This window comes from Callithrix jacchus, chromosome 12, assembly GCF_049354715.1.
Source record: "Callithrix jacchus isolate 240 chromosome 12, calJac240_pri, whole genome shotgun sequence".
Lineage (NCBI taxonomy): Eukaryota > Metazoa > Chordata > Mammalia > Primates > Cebidae > Callithrix > Callithrix jacchus.
The window spans coordinates 99,741,214-99,762,348 of record NC_133513.1 but is presented as its reverse complement, the minus strand read 5'-3'; the positions used below and the strand labels follow the sequence as shown (position 1 = coordinate 99,762,348).

At 40.9% G+C, this 21,135-nt stretch overlaps 1 protein-coding gene across 6 annotated transcripts in view; it reads left to right on the top strand.

Annotated features, from left to right (window-relative positions):
- The window catches only part of SORCS1 (sortilin related VPS10 domain containing receptor 1), a 613,910-nt gene that overhangs the window by 428,392 nt on the left and 164,383 nt on the right, over positions 1-21,135 (top strand). For all 6 annotated transcript variants that reach the window (XM_035269025.3, XM_035269024.3, XM_035269023.3 and 3 more), the window contains exon 6: positions 19,728-19,792. In XM_035269025.3, the coding sequence (XP_035124916.3) occupies positions 19,728-19,792 (65 nt within the window). The remainder of the gene's footprint in view (positions 1-19,727; positions 19,793-21,135) is intronic.

Sequence of the window (21,135 nt, the reverse complement as noted above, 5' to 3'; positions counted from 1 at the left end):
AAAGTCTAAATTTTCATCAAATAAAGATGCATCATTATTTTTTGTATCAGCAAAAAAAAAAAAAAAAATGCTGCCAATTAAACTCCAGGTATATTCAAGATATATTGTGGGTTTCATTCCAGACCACCACAAAGAAGTGAATGGTGCAATATTATTGCTACTGGGGGAACAGCGAGGGCTGAGGGGAGGGAGAGAGATAGGGGAGTCGCTGGTCTCTGAAGCTGTCACATCACACACGCCATTTATCAGTTAAGTTTGGTACTCTTGTATGGTTGTTGTTTGTGGCACTGCAAAACAATCCCAATAGTCACATCAAAGATCACTGATCACATGTCACCATAATAGATGCTATAATCATGAAAAAGTGTGCGAGATTGCAAAAATGACCAAAATGTGACATGGAGACATGAAGTGAGCAAATGCTTTTGGAAAAATGGCACTGATAGAATTACAACATGAAGGATTGCCACAAACCTTCAATTTTTTTTTTAAAAAAAACAAAAATAATAAAACCCAGTATCTGTGAAGAGCAATAAAATGGAAGTGCAATCAAACGAAGTATGCCTGTATCACATTTTAACAATCGTAAGATACCTACTGATGTAAAAGATGTTAAAATGAGAAAAATATTAGTATTTTGGAATGGGTGGAATAGGTGCTCAACAAATATTTTCTGAGTGAGTGAAAAATGATGGATAATGGGAATGAGTTGGCATTGTTTATTTTATTTATTTTAATATTTCAATTGACATAATAATTGTACATATTTATGGGATACATATAATGGATAGTTATCAGATCAGAGTAATTAGCATATCCATCTTCTCAAACATTTATTTCTTTGTGCTGGGATCATTTTCTATCCTCTCCTCTAGCTATTTGAAAATAGGTAATAGATTATTGTTAATGGAAGTCATCCTGTGGTGCTATTGAACACTAGCACTTATTCCTCCTATCTAGCTGTCATTTTGTATCTTTCAGTACATTTTCAAATTGAAGGTTAAATAGGGTTGTCATAGTAGATAACTACTGAGCTGTGCAATGCTAAATTCAAGACAGAAGGGTAGAGAAGACTGAAAAACTGAAGGTTGATTATTTGAGCAGAAAAGAAAGGCAGAGTAGAGAGAGGAAAATTCTAAAACCAACTGTTAGACTACTGAATCTATGTAAGTGACCAGCCCTGACGTATTTATGCATCAGAATCTCAGGATCAAAGAGAACTTAGAAGTCATCTCATCTGACCTCCTATAGACTTACAGGAATCTCTTCTAAAAAGTGCTGGAGAAATGAATGAAAACATTTTGGGTTGAGAATGGTGTGTGGTCTGTCAGGATCTTTCTTTCTCTAAAGAGAATAACTAGAGGAAATGGACCCATCTCACTATATTTTATTGTTGACTTTGGCACTTAAAACATCAACACCTCTAAACAGAACAATTCCATAATTTAGAGAACACTGTCAAGGTTTTCACAGGCATAGCAAGATGTGTCCTGGGGTGGGGGACAGGACCTGCATTTGTGAGATTTATGGTAAAGGGTTTTACATGAATGATGAAGTTTAAGGCAGATAAATCCCAGAAGACAAATACTACCAATAATTAAATTACAAAGCCATTATGTGCTGAACAGAGCAACTTTATGGCTCTTGTGACAGGATGAAACTTGTTAGAATATTTATGCGCCTGGGATAGCTTCTGCTTCACCATCTCACGGAGCAAACCAACTCTTCCATGTGCCTTCTATGATCAGTTAGCCTTCCTGAGTAATTCAGTAGCCAAGGAAAGCAAGATGCCTAAGAGAGAGGAATCCAACAGAGACGTAGCAGACAACCACATCAGGCACAGCCTCACGTCGAATCTCACATTTCAACAGCTCCCAGACCCAACATCTTTATGTTGTCATCTGGTAATCAGGCTCTTTCTGTGGCAACCAGGGAAGCCCTAGAACAAATAAGAACTCTGGCTCTCTGCATTGTTTTCTGCTTACGAATAAATAAAAAATAAGAACATCCTGGAAATAAGAGCCACTGTAACAATCTTAACATTTATTTTTTTGAAAAATGAAGGAGCTGTATTTTCTTGTGATTGCTGAAATACCTGAGTCATAAATCTAGGAAAGCTGAAGTGATATAGTTGTTTGCCTGCTTCAATGATACCATAACCAGTCCATTCCATGGGATGACACTGACTTATTAAAAATAGATTACTTTCCTGTTTATAGGAAATTCTAGCTTTGCTCTAATTCATCATGTCCATAACAAGATTTGGGCATAGGATTTTTTCCCTTTTATTTAATAATAATTTTAGAATTACAAAACAGTTACAAAGATAATACAGAGTTCCCATATGCTATTCACCCAGCTTTACCTAATGTTAACATCTTATATTACCATGGTACAATGTTCACCATTTAAAAATTAACATTGGTAGGAGACAATGAATGAAAATAGAGAATATCTGAATTTCTCCAGGTTTTCTACTAATATGCCCCCACCTTTTTTTTTTTTTTTTCCTGAGCCAGGATACGATCCAGAATCCCAAATCGCATTTATTTTTCATGTCTTTTTAATCTCTTCAAACCCATGACAGTTCCTCAGTCTTTCTTTGTCTCTGATGACCTGGACAATTTTAAAGAGTAGTAGTCAGATATTTTGTAGAATGCACCTCAAATTTGGTTAGTCTGATATTTTCTCACGATTACTGGGTTATAGATTGTTGGGAAGAATATCACAGAAATGATGCACCCTTCTCATCACTTCATATCAAGGAGTACAAGATATCAATATGTCTTTTTTGTTTTGAGCTGGATTCTCGCTCTGTTGCCCAGGCTGGAGTACAGTGGCGCAATCTCAGCTCACTGCATCCTCAGCCTCCCAGGTTCCAGTGATTCTCCTGCCTCAGCCTCCCAAATAGCTAGGACTATAGGCACCTGCCACCATGCCTGGCTAGTTTTTGTATTTTTGGTAGAGATGGAGTTTCACCATATTAGCCAGGCTGATCTCAAACTCCTTGCCTTGTGATCCGCCCTCCTCAGCCTCCCAAAGTGCTGGGATTACAGGCTTGAGCCACTGTGCCCGGCCATCAATATGTCTTATTACTGACGATGTTAACTCTGATTACTTGGTGAAGGTGGTGTCTCCCAGGTTTCTCCATTGCAAAGTTACTCTTTTTCTTGTCCCATACTCTATTTGTTGGAAGCAAGTAGCTAAGTTCAGCCACACTCAAGGGCAGAAGTATTAAGTTCTGACTCCTGGCAGGATAAGTATCAAAAATTTCATGAACATGTATTAATATATCCAGATCATTGATCAGGATTTCAGAGAGATACTTTGAGACCATGCATTTTACCCACTAACTTTAGTAATGATTACTGCTGTAGTACTTCTAATGAAGTTCGTCTTTATTTTTATCATTTCTTTTTATTAACTGGAATTCTTCTGGAAGGAGTAATTGTTCCTTCTTGACCTTTTATTTATTATACCATTGTTTAGTTGCTCAGTCAATGAAGAGACCAAAAAAGATGGTGAATAAGCTCGTTTCTGGATGGTGTTTTGTTGTTTCTTTACCAATGTCCCTTTCTCACTTCAGGTGTCCCTCTGCCCTGGCTCCGAGCTATTGTCCAGATGATCCCTGTTGACCTACTAATTAAGGGCAAGACTTTTCGGTCTAGTAATGTTTTCGTTTGTCTTTTTTTAAGGAGTATTTTAGAGTCTGACCTGGAATGGAGACCTCAGAAGAAAATGCCGTTCTCTGACTGATTTTCTTGGTTGACCGTGGAGGTTTGGGTTCTCACTCAGTAGTTCTGAGCTCTCCTCTATGTTCAGTTGAGCAAATCACACATCTTTTCCAAAAGGAAGATGTTATACACATACACACGCACATGCACACACATGCATGCACGCATGCGTCACAGATATGCACGTGCTCACTCAGTTTTACCTTTCCCTGTCTCTCCTCCGTCTTAGCCAAGGAAAAAAGCAAGCCTGGCTGCTCCCAAAAAACAAACATGTGAGAAGGGTGCTAACCAGTGTTTAAGTCATTTTAATTCCCAAAACAAAGAATGCAGGTTCTAAATTGACCAATTAAAAAATATGTGAAGAATGCAGTAAAGTAAGAGGATAAATATTCTAAATATTTTAAGTACTCTTATTCCTTATGGACTTATACCTCATGGAACTTACACCTTGTAGATAAGGGAAGACTACAGTATTTCCTCTTATAACAGTTCTTCCTGCTGAAAAACCAGAGAGATTAGAGATACATAAAATATTTACCTACAAAGGTCATCAGTGCAGCACCATGTCTGAAAGTAAAACGATAGAAATTACCAATACTCTGTGATCAGAAAACAAGTTAGGTCAACTATAGAATATTGTACAATGGGCAAAACAGTGTATTCTAACATTAGGTTACATGTTATGCTGTGTTCATGATATGATGCAAAAGTCATGAAAAGAAAAAGGAATGCCTACACGAACACTGAAAAAGTACTGGCCAGGCGCAGTGGCTCACACCTGTAATCCCAGCACTTTGAGAGGCCGAGGTGGAAGGATCACCTGAGTTCAGGAGGTCAAGACCAGCCTGGGCAACATGGTGAACCCCATCTCTACTAAAATACAAATAAATTAGTTGGGTGTAGCGGCGTGCACTTGTAGGCCCAGCTACTAGGGAGGCTGAGTCAGGAGAATTGCTTGAACCCTGGAGGTAGAGGTTGTGGTGAGCCAAGATCATACCACTGCACTCCAGCCTGGCAACAAGAGAAAGACTCCATCTCAAAAAAATAAAAAAGGATCAACAGCAAAATATTAAAGGTGGTTAATTCTAGATGGAGGGATTGTGAGAACGTTTTAGTTTCTTTTCTGTACTTTGGTATACTTAGTATTATATTTTCAATGAATACATATTCCTTTTTCAGTTGTATTTTTTAAAGCAGTATTATTTTTAAAGCATGCTATTTAAATAAATTATACAGGCCAGGCACAGTGGCTCACACCTGTAATCCCAGCACTTTGGGAGGCCAAGGTGGGCGGATCATTTGAGGTCAGGAGTTTGAGACCAGCCTGGCCAACATGGTGAAACGCTGTCTTCACTAAAAATACAAAAGTTAGCTGGGCATAGTGGTGTGTGCCTATAGTCCCAGCTCCTTGAGAGGCTGAGGCAGGAGTATCCCTTGAACCTGGGAGGTAGATGGTACAGTGAGCAGAGATCACACCATTGCACTCTGCACTGCAGCCTAGGTGACAGAATGAGACTCATCTCAAAAATAAATAAAATAAGTAAGCAAATTAAATAATAATAATAAGGGAGTGAAACATATTTCCAAACGGGTGGTAGTGGAGTGGGATTGGTGGTAGCCAAGCAGCAGGAGGGCATGCTGACCCCTGTGGAATAGTCACAGCGAATAGTCTCTTCTCCCTGGCTTCTCTTTCCTCTCTTTTTATCCTCATTCTGTCTGCGATGACTTCATTTGCACTTCTCATTCTCCTATCCTCTATTTCCCATGTTTTTTCTCTCTCTCTCTTTTTTTTTTTGAGATGGAGTCTCACTCTGTCACCCAGGCTGTAATGCAGTGGTGCGATCTCGGCTCACTGCCACCTCCACCTCCCGGGTTCAAGTGATTCTTCCTCTTCAGCCTCCCGTGTAGCTGGGACTACAGGCGCCCACCACCACGCCTGGCTACTTTTAGTATTTTTAGTAGAGATGGGGTTCCCCTGTGTCAGCTAAGATGGTCTCCATCTCCTGACCTCGTGATCAGCCCTCCTCGGCCTCATGAAATGCATGAGCATTTCACAGGCATGAGCCACGGCGCCCGGCTTCCCATGCTCTCTCTTACTCCCTCTCTTTCCCTTTCCTTCCTCTTTTTCTCTCATTTCTTTCTGTCACATTGAGATATTTTCAAATCCAACTTTAGGAATTCACATCCAGAGTGGACTACGGACTTGAAAACAGACCAAAAAGATAAATTAAAAGGTGTGTTTTCATTTTTTGTAATCACACTGGTTTCCTTGGCTAAGCAGTTAATGTGAGTTCAAAAGCAAACTGGCACAGCCTTCAAAATATTTTCACAAAATAGCATCCCTGTCTTTACCCAGTTCCAAATCCCTTCACACCTTGTACTAAAAACTCCAGAAATTTTTCATCAGCATAAAAAGTACAGGTAGTACATTCCTAATTTGAAAACCCCAAGCCCCAAATGCTCCAAAATCTGAAACTTTTTGAGTGATGACATGATGTCACAAGTGGGAAATTTCTTATCATACTTTGTGCCATGGGTTCTGGGTTCTGGTTGAAATGCAGACACGACTTGGTTTTATGCACAAAACTACTAAACATATTTTATAAAACTGGCCACATGTGGTGGCTCACACCTGTAATCCCAGCACTTTGGGAGGCCGAGGTGGGCAAATTACTTGAGGTCAGGAGTTTGAGGTCAGCATTGGCAACATGGTGAAACCTCATTTCCACTAAAAAATACAAACATTCGCTGGGTGTAGTGGCATGTGCCTGTAGTCCAAGCCACTTGGGAGACTGGGACATGAGAATCACTTGAACCCAGAAGATGGAGGCTGCAGTGAGCCGAGATTGTGCCACTGCACTCTAGCCTGGGTGACAGAGCTAGACTCCATCTCAAAAAAAATTATATAAAATTATCTTTTGGTTATATATATAAAGTGTTATGAAACATAAATGGATTTTGTTTTTAGACTAGGGTCCCATCCCTAAGATATCTCAGTATGTAAATACAGACATTCTAAAATCTGAAAAAAAAATAATAAATCTGAAATCTTTGGGTCCCCCAAGTACTTCAGCTAAGGGATACTCAACAGCTGCCATTTCACATCTGAGAAATTGTCTTTGTGATGAAAATAAATCTGCTTTCCTCCTGTATCTAACCCAAGTTCATTCTTCCTTCCTTCCAAGCTTTGCTGACTGGATCTCTTTTCCTTCTCAATTGAAGTACTTGAGGGCAGTAGCCTTTTAGGGTATTTTTCTGGAAGTACCAATACCCAGCAATAAAGCAAGAGAAAGCTTGTAGCGTGGAGAAGCGACTACAAGGATAGCTAAACCGCCTCACCTGCAGGCCAGGGACCTGAGCTGTCCATGTAGAAACTGACACTGTTTTATCTGAGAAGGGCTAGAATTTATGAGTCATGTTGCAAATGACTGCAGAAAAGCCACCTTTGCACTTAGAAACCCTGCTATTTAAGGTGTAAGCTGAAGAAATTAATATCTAGTCTGTTTCCAATCTTTGGGATGTGGGACCCCTCAAATATGTCTAGGCTCATGACTTCCAATACATATAATTCTTGCAGGATGTTGGAATGTCAGGATTTCCCATTTATCCATTTATTTTATAATATATTATTTATTTGAGACAAAGACCCTTTCTCTGTCACCCAGGCAGGATCACACAGTGGCATGATCTTGCCTCACTGCAACCTCCGCTTCCTGGGGTCAGTGATTCTCCTGCCTCAGTCTCCCAAGTAGCTGGGATTACATTTGCATGCCACCACCCCGAGTTAACTTTTGTATTTTTAATAGAAATGGGTTTCACCATGTTGGCCAGGCTCGAACTCCTGACCTCAAGTGATCCACCCACCTTACCCTCTCAAAATGCTACAATTACATGCATGAACCACCGTGCCTGGCTTCTCATCTTTTTAGTATGTAAGACACACACATTACCTTCCTAGTTAACACTGTCTTACCTCAGACACTGAAACGTAAATGTTTTTTTTTTTTTCCATGAAAAGAATCATTGAGATTAGTTAAGGACCAGGGTTAGTAATTCCAACCTTGACACACTGTGAGCAGTATGACTTTGGACATGGTATTTACTCTTTGGAAACCTGGGCTTGTTTAATTGGAACAGGAGGTGGTTGAACTAGTTAATCTCTAACAGTCTTTCTGTCTCTAAAGGATTCCTTAATTTATACTGTTGACAATAGTAGTAGCTACACATGTATCTTTTTACCCTTCACGACAATCATGTTATTAGGTACTATTATCACTATCCTTTTTCTAGGTGGTATATGGAGCCCTAGAGAAATGAGAATGCTTAGGTTCCAGTCTGATGGTATCTTTTATTAGCTATATGCCCTTTAGGCAAGTAAATCGCTTTCAGAGATAACACTTTCTTTCTCTTATCCTGTCATTGTTTTTCCTGAATTTGTGTCATGTATGAATTTTCTAGGCACACAACATGTATTTTCATCCAAGCTGTTGACAATTGATGAGCAGGATAGCAACAAGAGCACAGCCTTGCGGCCCTGTATGACATCAATCTCACACTTAATAGATGGACATCAGCCATTGATTGACACCTTAGAACAATGGGTTTTTTTTTAATGTAGCTAATACCTTGTATTTTATATATTTTTCCTCACACAGCTTTCAAGATATGAGCATCACCTGACATGTTTATTTTTAATTTGCCTGTCTTCCCTGTTGAATTGTAAGCCTCATGAGGTGCAGAGATTTTTTTCTGTTTTATTCAGTGCTAAACCCCTAATCCCTAATGCTTAGAACTACACCTAGCATTTGTAGGTACTCAGTAAACATATTTAAAATTTTGTTCATTTATTCATTAAAAATTTAATTCGGAATCAACCATCTGCCATGCCTGGTGTTAAATATGAAGGATATTCCAGGAATCCTCCATTTAGAGCAAAGTCTCTATGGTAACTTACCTGCACCTTTCCCCCAGGGGGGTAGTTGGTGATTCTTTGAGGTGTGGGAAAAAGATATTCACTTTCTGATTATTCTTTGCTACTATTTTCATTTCTATTGTGTGTATATTTTCAAAAGTCAGTATTTTTCACTGTACTGCATTTTCACAACTTGTGTCTAATAAACCATCATTTATTGGGTGTGTCTACTTTTCCCCTCTTGCTTGATGTGTTCAAACAAAACGTGGAGAGAGCTGTTCTGGAATTCCCTTATGGAATATAACTTCCATGGGTCACATTATCTCCAGCAGCAAAATGCTCAGATTCCAATTTTCAATTTTTGTTGTTGCTGTTGTTGAGACAGATTTCCTCTCTGTCACCCAGACTGTAGTGTAGTGGTGTGATCTTGGCTCACTGCAGCCTCCACTTCCTGGTTTCAACCAATTCTCCTGCTTCAGCCTCCCTGGATTGCAGGCATATACCAACATGCCCGGATAATTTTTGTATTTTTAGTGAGATGAGGTTTCGCCATGTTGGCCAGCCTGCTCTCAAACTCCTGACCTCAAGTCATCCATCCACCTTGGGCTCGAAAAGTGCTGGGATTACAGACATGAGCCACCGTGTCCAGCTAAGACACCTTTTTTGTAATTGACAGTTTTTCCCAGGGGAAAAATGAGCCAAACTCTGGACTTGCTTCTCTGAATTTCCATCTTCTCTCAGTTTTGGACTCATAATTCTTTATATTCTAATAAGACCTATTCTTATTACTTTTAATATTTACCCAACCATAGAAATATATAGTTCAAATACATAGTCCATTAACCTTGCATTTTTTTTTTTTTTTTTTTTTTTTAAAAAGAGTCTTGCTCTGTCACCCAGGCTGGAGTGCAGTGGCACAATCTCTGTTCACTGAAGCCTCCACCTCCTGGGTTCAAGCAGTTCTCATGCCTCAGCCTCCCAAGTAGCTGGGACTACAGGCACATGCCACCATGCCTGGCGAATTTTTTTGTATTTTAGTAGCAACAGGGTTTCACCATGTTAGCCAGGATGGTCTCGATCTCTTGACTTCATGATCCACCCGACTCAGCCACCCAAAGTGCTGAGATTACAGGCTTGAGCCATCACGCCCAACTCTAACTTTGGCTTTTAAAACAGTCCGTGGCTGGGCACAGCGGTTCACGCCCACAATCTCAGCACTTTGGGAAGCCAAAGAGGAGAAATTGCTTAAGTCCAGGAGTTCAAGACCAGCCTGGGCAGTATAGTGAGACTCTGGGAATACAGACATGAGCCACTATACCTGGCCTTTAAAAAACATTTTTTTTTTTTTTGAGATAGAGTCTCATTCTGTGGCCCAGGCTGGAGTGCGGTGGCATGATCTTGGCTCACTGCAACCTCTTCCTCCCAGGTCCCAGTTCAAGCAATTCTCCTACCTCAGCCTCCTAAGTAGCTGGGGTTACAGGCACAAGCCACCATGCTCAGCTAATATTTGTATTTTTAGTAGAGACGGGGTTTCACCATGTTGGCCAGCCTTGTCTTGAACTCCTGACCTTGTGATCCACCCACCTCGGCCTCCCAAAGCGCTGGGATTATAGACGTGAGCCACCATGCTCAGCCAAATATTTTTTTGAAAGAGATGGAGTCTGGCTTTGTTGCCTAGGCTGGTCTCAAACTCCTGGACTCAAGCACTCCTCCCACGTAAGCCTCCCAAAATACTGGGATTACAGATGTGAGCCACCATGCTGAGCAGTTCCTTTAAACTTATATTTGCTCTTCCCTCTAGTTTGAAGTTCTTTGTCCTTAACAGAAATGGATAAAGAGAAGTGGAGAGGTTCTGTCTTCTCCTTGTCTTCAGTTACCGTGGTCCCTCCAGGCCTATGCAGGGATCTCCAGCCTCCTTCCTCTTACTCTGCACTTAACATCAACAAAAGCACGCCCCCTCCAGGAGGTCCTTAGCACTGCTTCTCTGACCAAAACTCTTCCAGGCTTTCACCTTCCTGGGCCTTTTACCAAGATGGTGTCAGACTTGTAAGTGTTCAGGATTTAAGAAAATCCCACATCTCCTCCCTACACAAAATTCACTCATCCTTTTTTCTCTCCCTTTGTGATTTGCCCACATTTACTACCCACTTTGACTTTATTTTCCAAATGGAGTATATTTTCTTTGTATTAAATAGTACAGTTGTATTAATTATTAGAGTATTGCATATATACATCTTCCTTATAAAAATTCTCAAATTACTGGTAAGTACAAGGATCCCTTTGACTATCACCCACAACCCACAAACTCTACCAAAAGTGAGCTACAATTATGAATGTTTAATGTGTATCTCCAGTTGTTTTTTTTTTTTCCATTTACGTATATTTTTTCTTTGGCCTATCAATAGACAACAACTGAATAAAGAGGATATTTTCATTTAATAGGTTGCAATAAAATAGTTAGAGATTTATCTCATTAATTTTATGTTCTGGTGTGGAACCATCTCCAAGATATATTATTGAGTAAATTTAACAAGTTGCTTAAAATACGTAGGGTATGATACCACTAAAGTTTAAAAAGATAAAAAGAGATCTTCTTAAAAATATTTTAAGCTTTTCCTTTACCTTAATATCATGCTCTTTGATCAGCTGAAATGCATTTCTCTGTATCTCACTGGTGCTGTGATTTTTGTTCGGAGATCAGGAGCTCTGATCTGGGCATGGTCCTTGGTGTGTTTCTATAGACTCCCACATCTCTTCTTCTGGGGGTGGGGAGGAGAGTCTCACAGGCTGGAGTGTAGTGGCATGATCTAGGCTTACTGCAACCTCTGCCTCCTGGATTCAAGTGATTCACCTGCCTCAGTCTCCTGAGTAGCTGGGGTTACAGACATACGCCCTCATGCCTGGGTGATTTTTGTATTTAGTAGAGATGGGCTTTCATCATGTTGGCCAGGCTGATCTCAAACTTCCAACCTCAAGTGATCCACCTGCCTCGCCCTCCCAAAGTGCTGGGATTATAGGGGTGAGCCACTGTGCCCGCCCCCCTCCCCCCGCTTTTTAATAACACATCTTTAAGAAACAACAAAGACAAAGGGAGAGGGTGTGAAAGTGGGAAAATAAGAAGGAAACAACAAGAAAATATAGACACTGATGGAAAAAGCAGTCATGAAGTTGGGAAAGGAAAGGGAGACCTGCTGCAGAAAACTTCGTCTTGGTTGGTTTAGACCTGGTCATTGTGATGTCTCCAGAAACAAATTGCTTGTTTCTAAACATTGTTGTTTCAACTTTAAGTCCTATTTATCAAGCCCTTTGTGCAATAAACATCTTCACCCCCTCACTGCCCTCCTGAGCTTTATGTATTTCATCATTCTGGGTAAGACTGTCATACTTCACTTTGCTTCCCTACACACACACACACACACACACACACACACACACACACACACACACTCTCTCTCTCTCTCTCTCTCTCTCTCTCTCTTTCTCTCTCTCACAAACACATACTCACACACATGCACACACACACACACACACACACACAGAAAGACACACTTTGCTGCAGACATCATAGAAATCAACACTTGGGCTTCTGGCTTGGTGAGTAAGGATGACAAAATACAGCATGTGGAAGACCAGGTTGCTGGCAGTGCTGATTCTCGATAGGCCATTATGCATTCAGGGGACTAAACATCATTTTTATCCATCTGTTTATTGATTGATCTGTCTATTTGTTATTTTTAATAGGTGATTTTGGTTCTGGGAAACCAATGTGACAGTGTTGAGGGGCCAGAGGAATAAAAGCAGAAAGCAGACATGTTTCTTAGGCTTAAATGAGAGGTTAAATGGCACCTGAGGCTGCTTTGTAGATTATCTGGCCCATTTTCCCTTCCTGGACATCAGATGAGACCTCAGGCTAAGATGTTCTCTTTAAAAATATAAGCTGTGGCCTTAACCAGGGTATTCTGATGATGTTTGCATGAGGGCCTAATTATAGTGGCAGGTGAAAGGGAAACCCTCGACTGTAGGAGAGGAAACCAAGGTATCTCACTGCCAATACCTGCCAGGTGCTTTGGTAGCAGATAGGCCCTCTTGCTCTCATGGGCTTTGTTTATGAAGAGGGGCTGTGGGAACATGAAGAGGAAGGCAGGGGTCTCCATCCTTCCAGCCTCCGTTCCTCTGCAGGTCCTCCTCATTCCTTTCTATACGCCATTAACTGCAATTCTAAATCTGAATAAATAGGTGCTGTCCCATCATGATATTTAGTTTGCAATACTCTCTCTGCAGTTATCTACGTCAGGACATTTTGTGGCTCTGCAGCATTTATTCAGCACTATATTCAGCTGCCATAAACTTGGACAAAATGCCAGGCGAATGATAAACTAGTGACATTTCTGAGTTTCTCCGTAGAAAATGTCTACAAAGGCTGCGTTTGGCCGATTCTATTTCAGAAGGCTGATGTTGCGCTGCTCACATCACTGGTGTACTATATCGGAGTGCGATTTATTCTGATTCCTATGTGAACACCTACTTAAGATACTAGAAGCATACATGCAGGAGGCTGCAGTGATCTTTGTCTTGTTTTCATCCACAAAGCTGATTTGGCATGACCTGTGCAGCTTCCCCTCATACTCCTTCAATAGTGAGGACCACACACAGACCAGGACTGAAGTTCTTTTCAGCTGCTTATAAATGTATGCTTACCTTTCTTTTTAAAATTAATTTATTATACTTTAAGTTCTGGGGTACATATGCAGAACACGAGAGTTTGTTACAAAGGTATACATGTGCCATGGTGTTTCCTGCATTCATCACCCTGTCATATACATTAGGTATTTCTCCTAATGCTAACTCTCCTCCAGCACCCAATAGGCCCCAGTGTGTGATAATCCCCTTCCTGTGTCCATGTATTTTCATTGTTCAGTACCCACTTATGAGTGAGAACATGCGGTATTTGGTTTTCTGTTCTTGTGTCAGTTTGCTGAGAATGATGGTTTCCAGCTTCATCCATGTCCCTGCAAAGGACATGAACGCATCCTTTTTTATGGCTGAATAGTATTCTGTGGTATATTGGTACCAAAACAGAGATATAGACCAATAGAACAAAACAAAGGCCTCAGAAATAATACCACACATCTTCAATGATCTGATCTTTAACTAAAACCTAACATGCTTACCTTTTTTTGGTGCCATCTCATGACTTTCAGGATCAAACACAGAGCCTTAGCATTATGCAGAAACTGCCTTTTGCTTGGGCCCCTGGTAACTTTTCAGTTTTCTTTTACTAATCTACTTTGAAAACACTGGATTCAGCCTATTGATTTACAATGGATGCCTCTATGGGTCATCTTCTCTTTGCGCTAAGGCCCTAGTACCTGCTCTTTGTCTCTAAATAGAATGCTCTTCACTCCTTCTGTCCACTGATTCTATTGTTGCATATACTTGAAGATTCTATTCATTTACTCCAAAGGGTTCCTGGACCTTCCCTGTCCTCCAGGTCTCCATCTGCAGGTGAAAGATGATTCTTCCTGTGTCTCCAAATAGCACCTTGAATGTTAGAACCCTTGCTCCATTGGGTTACTGCCTCTTCTGGAGTTCTAAAGTGCTTAAGTGCAGTAGTTTTGTAGCCCTGGTTCTTGTTGCATAATAGGGCTTTGGAATGTTTCACTGCCGAAATAAATGAATAAATAAGTCAGTGAATTTTATTTATTTATATAATTGATATCTAAGCCATTGACTCATTTTTTGTCTATTGACTTATGAAAATAAATAATTGTGATAAATCATTTCTGTTAGCAAGGCATCCATGATATGTCAGGAATTTTTTAGTGCCAACATAAGTTTTAATTTCTTAGGTGAGCATTAACATTCCCTGCCCATTTCTTGAAATAAGGAGAAAAGGGCTGGGCGCGTTGGCTCATGCATGTAATCTCAGCACTTTGGTAGGCCAAGGCAGGCATATCAGGGGGTCAGGAGTTTGAGATCAGCCTGGCCAACATGGTGAAACTCCTTCTCTACTAAAAACAGAAAAGTTAGCCAGGAGTAGTGGCATGCACCTGTAGTCCTAGCTACTCAGGAGGCTGAGGCAGGAAAATCGATTGAAACTGGAAGGTGGAGATTGCAGTGAGCCGAGATTGTGCCACTGCACTCCAGCCTGGGCAAAACAGGGAAACTCTGTCTTAAAAACAAAAAAAGAAATAAAGAAAAGGAAGGAAAGAAGGGGGAAAGAAGAGAAGGAGTTATCTGATTATCTGTATTTATTGATCCCTAGCTCTGTGCCAGCGATCTTGTTGGTACTTAAAGATGTATATTATAGGAAAAATTATGTTAACTTCTTTTTAGAGACTAAAAAAAAACTGACAGCACGGAGTTATTAACTTAATAAAAATTACATCTATAGATAAATTAATACATGCTGATATGGCTGGTTTACGCACTTCTCCTTCCTCAAAACCATTCAGTTAATGCTTTTTGATAATCTGGCTGTGGCATGCAGGTGCCTAGCACAGAGATACAGAGAAGTTTGAGTCTGTCAGTAAAGGAGGTTGACAAATGAGTCACCAGTTATAACATGGCCTGTTTTTTTTTTCTGTGCAAAAGTATGTGCATCATTCTGGAAGCCTCAGAAAGGATAACTAACTTGGCTTCAGTGGCATCCCCACTGAGAAGCCTATTTTCAACTTCAGTCATCTGCAGCTGAGCCACAGTGATAAGAGTTATGAAGGCAGAAGGATGAGAGGAGATCCCAGGCAGACACCAGGATGTGCACAGGAAGACTCCCTTTCCCCTCCATAAAATTCAGTTCAAGTAGGGAGGTCATTTTCCTAGTTCAACAGAAAGGCAATATAAAGGCATACAAGATACATCTACCCATTGCCTCTTTTTTAATAATTAAAATCTCCTAGACAAAATTTTTATTGTATATTTATAGAGAGGTTCTTTCTGAGTCCCCGAAATGAGTAATATGCTATATTGGACATGAGTAAATATTGACTGGTGAAAAATGTTGTGTATATATTTACTGAGAAAACTTGTTTCTTCGTACTTCGGTAAGCATAAAGAGTTCAGTGATAAAAGACAGAACACTTGCCTTTGGGAGCTCAGTGTAGTAAACGAGTCATTTATGCAGACGTGCGGCAAATCATTATCAACTATGACAGTGATGTGTGCCATATAACCTAGAGGCATAAAGCAAAGGTGCCTAATCCCTTGTGCTTAATACCAGAAGTCAGATTTGCCAGCATCTTTGCTTGAATATCAGTCTCAAGTTCTCATTCTGCAAGTAAGGCCATGCAGAGTTCATTTTGTATTAACTTCTATGTTGATGCTGTTTTTCTTTAATGATTATAATGATGATGGTGATGTTTAACGATGATGAGGAAATACAGTTGGTTTTAAAACACGCAGAAAACCACTGAACTCTGTAGCTCCAACAAAAATTTAGGAGCATATATAGGCTATAGTAATGATAACATTTGGGTCAACTGCAGTGATATGCTTTTCCAAGGTATCTTGTCAATGACAGGACCATTAAAATCAGGACCTGTACAGATGTTCAGCGTTGACTGGCCTCAGCAATTAAGAACTCACTAGGGCCATAAAGTAAAAGGAGCAATCATTCTTTATCACCTGTGATCCTCTTGGATCACAGGTCTAAGGGTGAGCACATCATCGAATAAAAAAATGGCCAGGTGCGGTGGCTCAAGCCTGTAATTCCAGCACTTTGGGAGGCTGAGGCGGGTGGATCACGAGGTCAAGAGATTGAGACCATCCTGGTCATCATGGTGAAACCCCGTCTCCACTAAAAATACAAAAAATTAGCTGGGCATGGTGGTGCGTGCCTGTAATCCCAGCTACTCGGAGGCTGAGGCAGGAGAATTGCCTGAACCCAGGAGGCAGAGGTTGTGGTGAGCCGAGATCGCGCCATTGCACTCCAGCCTGGGTAACAAGAGCGAAACTCCGTCTCAAAAAAAAAAAAAATTATTGGAAACACTGTGGTTTGCCTTTCATATGTAAAGTTTTACTGTGTTGTTGTTATTGTTTACTACAGATGAACAAATGAGTAAGGAGGTTTGTTAGCCACGGTAGATTTGGGGAGAACAAAGAACCCTGTTTTGCTCTTGCCTCTTTTTTGTTAGTTGATAAGGCAGCGGAGGAGGTCACTGGAAACAATAGCTTTGCCATTAAAGGTAATGCAAGATTTTAAGAAACTACTGCTATTATTTATTGGAGGCCATAAGCTCATGGAAAGCTACACTGAATCCGGGGTAATTATTTTACCTCCCATTGACACTAGCCATAAGCCAAGCAGATAGGCTTGCATGCTGGTTTTTAACCTTGTGTTTCTGGGATGCTGGGCTTCTCCTGAGAATAAATGGTGGTAGTCATTTCAAGGATGAGACTTATAGTTGAACAACATGTAACCGTCCGTTTTGAGCTAAAACAGTTAACTGCTGAGCTTTCTGGGCAGAGGCTTTTCAAGCAGCTCATTGATTTTTCTTTTTTTTGAGACAGACTCTTGCACTATCACCCGGGCTGGAGTGTGATGGTGCAATCTGAGCTCACTGCAACCTCCGCCTGCCGGGTTCGCGCAATTCTCCTGCCTCAGCCTCCTGAGTACCTGGGATTACAGGCACCCACCACCACACCCGGCTAATTTTTTTTTTTTTTTTTTTTTAGTATAGATGGGGTTTCACTAGTTGGTCAGGTGGGTCTCAAACTCTTGTGATCTGCCCACCTCAGCCTCCCAAAGTGCTGGGATTATAGGCATGAGCCACCACACCTGGCCTCATTTTCTATGCTCATGACTGTGGTTTTGTCAGAAGTCACCACCTGCAGGTCCAGTTAATGCCTCAGTGTGGGAAGAGTCACCACCCATAGCCTACTAGTCGCTGCAGTATTAGTATTAGTTGCTGCTTGGATTCAAGAAGATTCCAGTGATTAAAATGTCCAAATGGTTGTCCCATGTCTATATGAGGGAAATTATGAAACCCTTTTTAGGAAATACCTGTTTCCTGGGAGAAGAAGAAAGTAGGATTTAATGTTCCAAGCTGAGGCTCTGGATTTCAGGCCATGTATCAATCAGAGAAAACTTACTGACAGCCGCAGCAGGGCCTTAAGGAGACTTCTTCTCTCCAGATGAAGAGTGATTAAGCTAGCTAGCCCTAAGATTCTCTGAGTTGGGAAAATGAGTTTAAGTAAGTAGAGTTCTGGGAATACCCCCAGGACAATGATTAACGATTAACTTCAGAAAATCCAGACCTTTCTAGCTCCTTCGCTTTCTTTCTCTTTACCTCCTTTCTCTTGTCTTCCCTGCGCTTCTTCCTAACTTCTTTCCTTTTGTTAATCCTTCATTCCTCATTTGACTCTCTATTATATACCAGGAACTATACCTATGAATATAAAGTGTGTAAAGAGAAGACCCTCCAGTACCTTTATTGGGTATCTCTGTGTGTGTATCTTTTGTGTTTGTGTGTTAGTGGAAGGGTATGTCCTCACATTGGAAAAAAACAAAAATAAGTCTTTTTTTTTTAGACAGAGTCTTGCTCTGTCTCCCAGGCTGGAGTGTAGTGGCATGCTGCTGGCTTACTGTAGCCTCTGCCTCCTGGATTCAAGCGATTATCCTGCCTCAGTCTCCTGAGTAGCTTGGACGACAAGCCCCTGCCACCACACCCGACTAATTTCTGTATTTTTAGAAAAGATGGGATTTCACCATATTGGCCAGGCTGGTCTTGAACTCCTGACCTTGTGATCCAGCCATCTTGACCTCCCAAAGTGCTGGGATTATAGGCATGAGCCAGGCCCTTGGCCAAAAAAAATTCTTTATAACAAACTCTAATAAGGATCTTACAGGATTTATAACAAACACTTGCTGATAGGAGGAAAAGGCTTTCTCTGTCGTAAATGAGACATATTTAACAGAGGAAGTGACTTTTCAATTGTTTCTTAAACTACAGTTCAGAGGGTTAGGTGAAGCCAGAGAAGAACATCTCAAATTGAAAACAGAAGCTTATAGAGGCTCACAGAGGGGCGAGGAAATGAATGTGGCACTTTCAGAGAACGGCAACATTTTTCAGTGTGGCAGGAGATGGGCCAGCAAAAGTGACATGGACCCGGTCTGTGTAGAGTGGTGGATACCACACTAGGCCCTGGAGGGATAAGTCCTTTTAACATCTGCATTTTCTAGTCTGATTGAGTGCCTGGGCTAAGTGGCAAGGGGCAGGCAGAGGTATCAATCTAGAGGCATTTCACTGTTTTCTGTGTAGAAATGGAATTTCCCCAAAGCCTGTTTTCTGTGTAGAAATGGAAGTTCTGCAAAACCTGATTTTTTTCAAAAAGTCCAGATGTTCCCAAGTTTAGTTAATCTTGTATAAAAATCTTAAAGCATGATTGCCATATTATTTATGTTACAGAATAATAATTATTTTCTATTTAATAGAGCTCACTGCAAGATTACACAAAATAACGTGTCTCCAAGGCATTTTAAATAGGCGTTGATTTTGCTTATGCGTATGGTTTCAGGCATGTATCAAAGTGAGGGGCATCTATATATTTCTCTTCACACTGATTTGACAATACAGAGAATGGTCACTCTGCTGTAACTGCTGCTACATTGATGGAGTCATGGGATTTGTTCATAGGTCAGTAGGAGGTGGTTTGGCAAGTTTCAAATGAAAAAATTAATTAGATTAGTGAGCTATGTAAATTACTGCTCAAGTCACCCAGCTAAACAAGCATGCCTGGCATCTGCTAATAAGTTCTGAAGGTTTAATACACTGTCACTGGGGTTGCTGCAAGAGTACACACACAACATGTGTCCGGCCTGTTTGCAAGTCCCAGCTAGTAACACGCAACATCCTTGCTAGAGTGCAGCCTGGCTTTCATCAAGTGACGTTTTCATTATCGTTTTTAGTTGAGGTGGAAATTTTGCTGTCAGGCTGGATACATAAATAGAGTAGATATATTCGAAGGACTGTGAGTTTAGATGCCTCTGGATATTAAAAGTCTGGGGGCTCTGCCGAGTTCCTCTAAAGGACAGGTGAAGTCATTAATGTGGATGTTTCTTTTCATATTTCTCCATTTTTTAGGTCTGTGATGGGGTCAAACAAAGAACCAGACCTTGTGCATCTTGAGGCCAGAACTGTGGATGGTCGTAAGTAAATCAACTTTGCTGCAATGTTCATAGTGATATTAGTTCTATGAATCTGTCATGAACCGAGTCTGTGTAATAATCTCAGGATGTATGCATAGTCATAGTGGATATGTGCTTTCTGGGGATTTGGGATTGCAGGGGTGATCTGCTCCTTTTGACTCTACGCTAGTGAAGTGCAGGTATCCTCTGTTCAGAAGAGCTAAGGATAGGTCCACAGGCACAATGAATGGCGCAGTGGCAATAATCACGTGATTTGGCATGAAGGCTTGTCTTCAGTGATGTGAAATAGTCTTAATAATTTTTCATAAATATATATTTTATATATATTTAAATTTATAAATATATAGATTATCCAGAAATATGTCTATTTGGATAGTGGCGACACTCACACGGCCCTTTCATCCAATCAAAGTGTCTTTCCCGGTAAAGAGAAAATCTCCAAACTCCTACTTCCTGAAGTGTTTTGTTGTTGTTGATACTGCTCTTGTTTTGTGTTGAGTTGTTTCTTCAGTCTCCTTATTTTGTCAGACATCATCCAGGCTGTGCCTCACTCTCTTGTTCGGAGATTCACAAAACACTTGGAAAGAATTAAGAGAGAGTTTTTCTGGGTACCCCCCCTGCCCCCTCATCAGAAGCAGCAGGAGGGAGGCAGCTGAGTGCATTGCTCCCCCTTCAGTAGTTCTCCTCAACTCTGGATGGGTGTGCTGCACTGAAGGACAGGACTACGCTCCATGGCCTCATGACAACGTTGTCGGCTGTTGTTCTCATTTCACATATGGAGAAACAAAGGCGTAGAAAGCTTAAATAATAATATGCCTAAGCTCTTATGGTAAATAAATAGAGGAGAGTGATGTCTGTCTCACAAAGCCCGTCCAGGTGAGAATTCGAGAAACCGATGCATATAACATTTCTCACAGTGCGTGACCTGTCAACCAGTTGAACACCAACAGTGGATGGTTCCTTCCCTTTTCTGGTACAGAGGATCCCTTTTCTGGTACAGAGGATCCTCAGAAGGGCTAAGCATTTGCGAGGGTACTGGTAGGCCTAGGATAGAGCACTCCAGGTGAGAGGGGTAAAAGAAACTGAGCAAAAGGGGAAACTGTACATAGAAGAGAGTGAGGAGAGAAAAGACAGGGAGAAAGAAACGGGACTCAGATAGGGAGGAGAGGAAGAGAATGGACTATCCACAATTACCACAGAGCAATGAGGCTGTTGTAGGCTGCCCAGAGAGCAATAATCTCATTTCCAAGACATTCCCAGTTTCTAAAATCTCTCTCACAATTCTCAAGCATCCAAATCGCTGCCATTTGTGCCTGTCAACCAGTCTTTAGCTCTTCTGAACA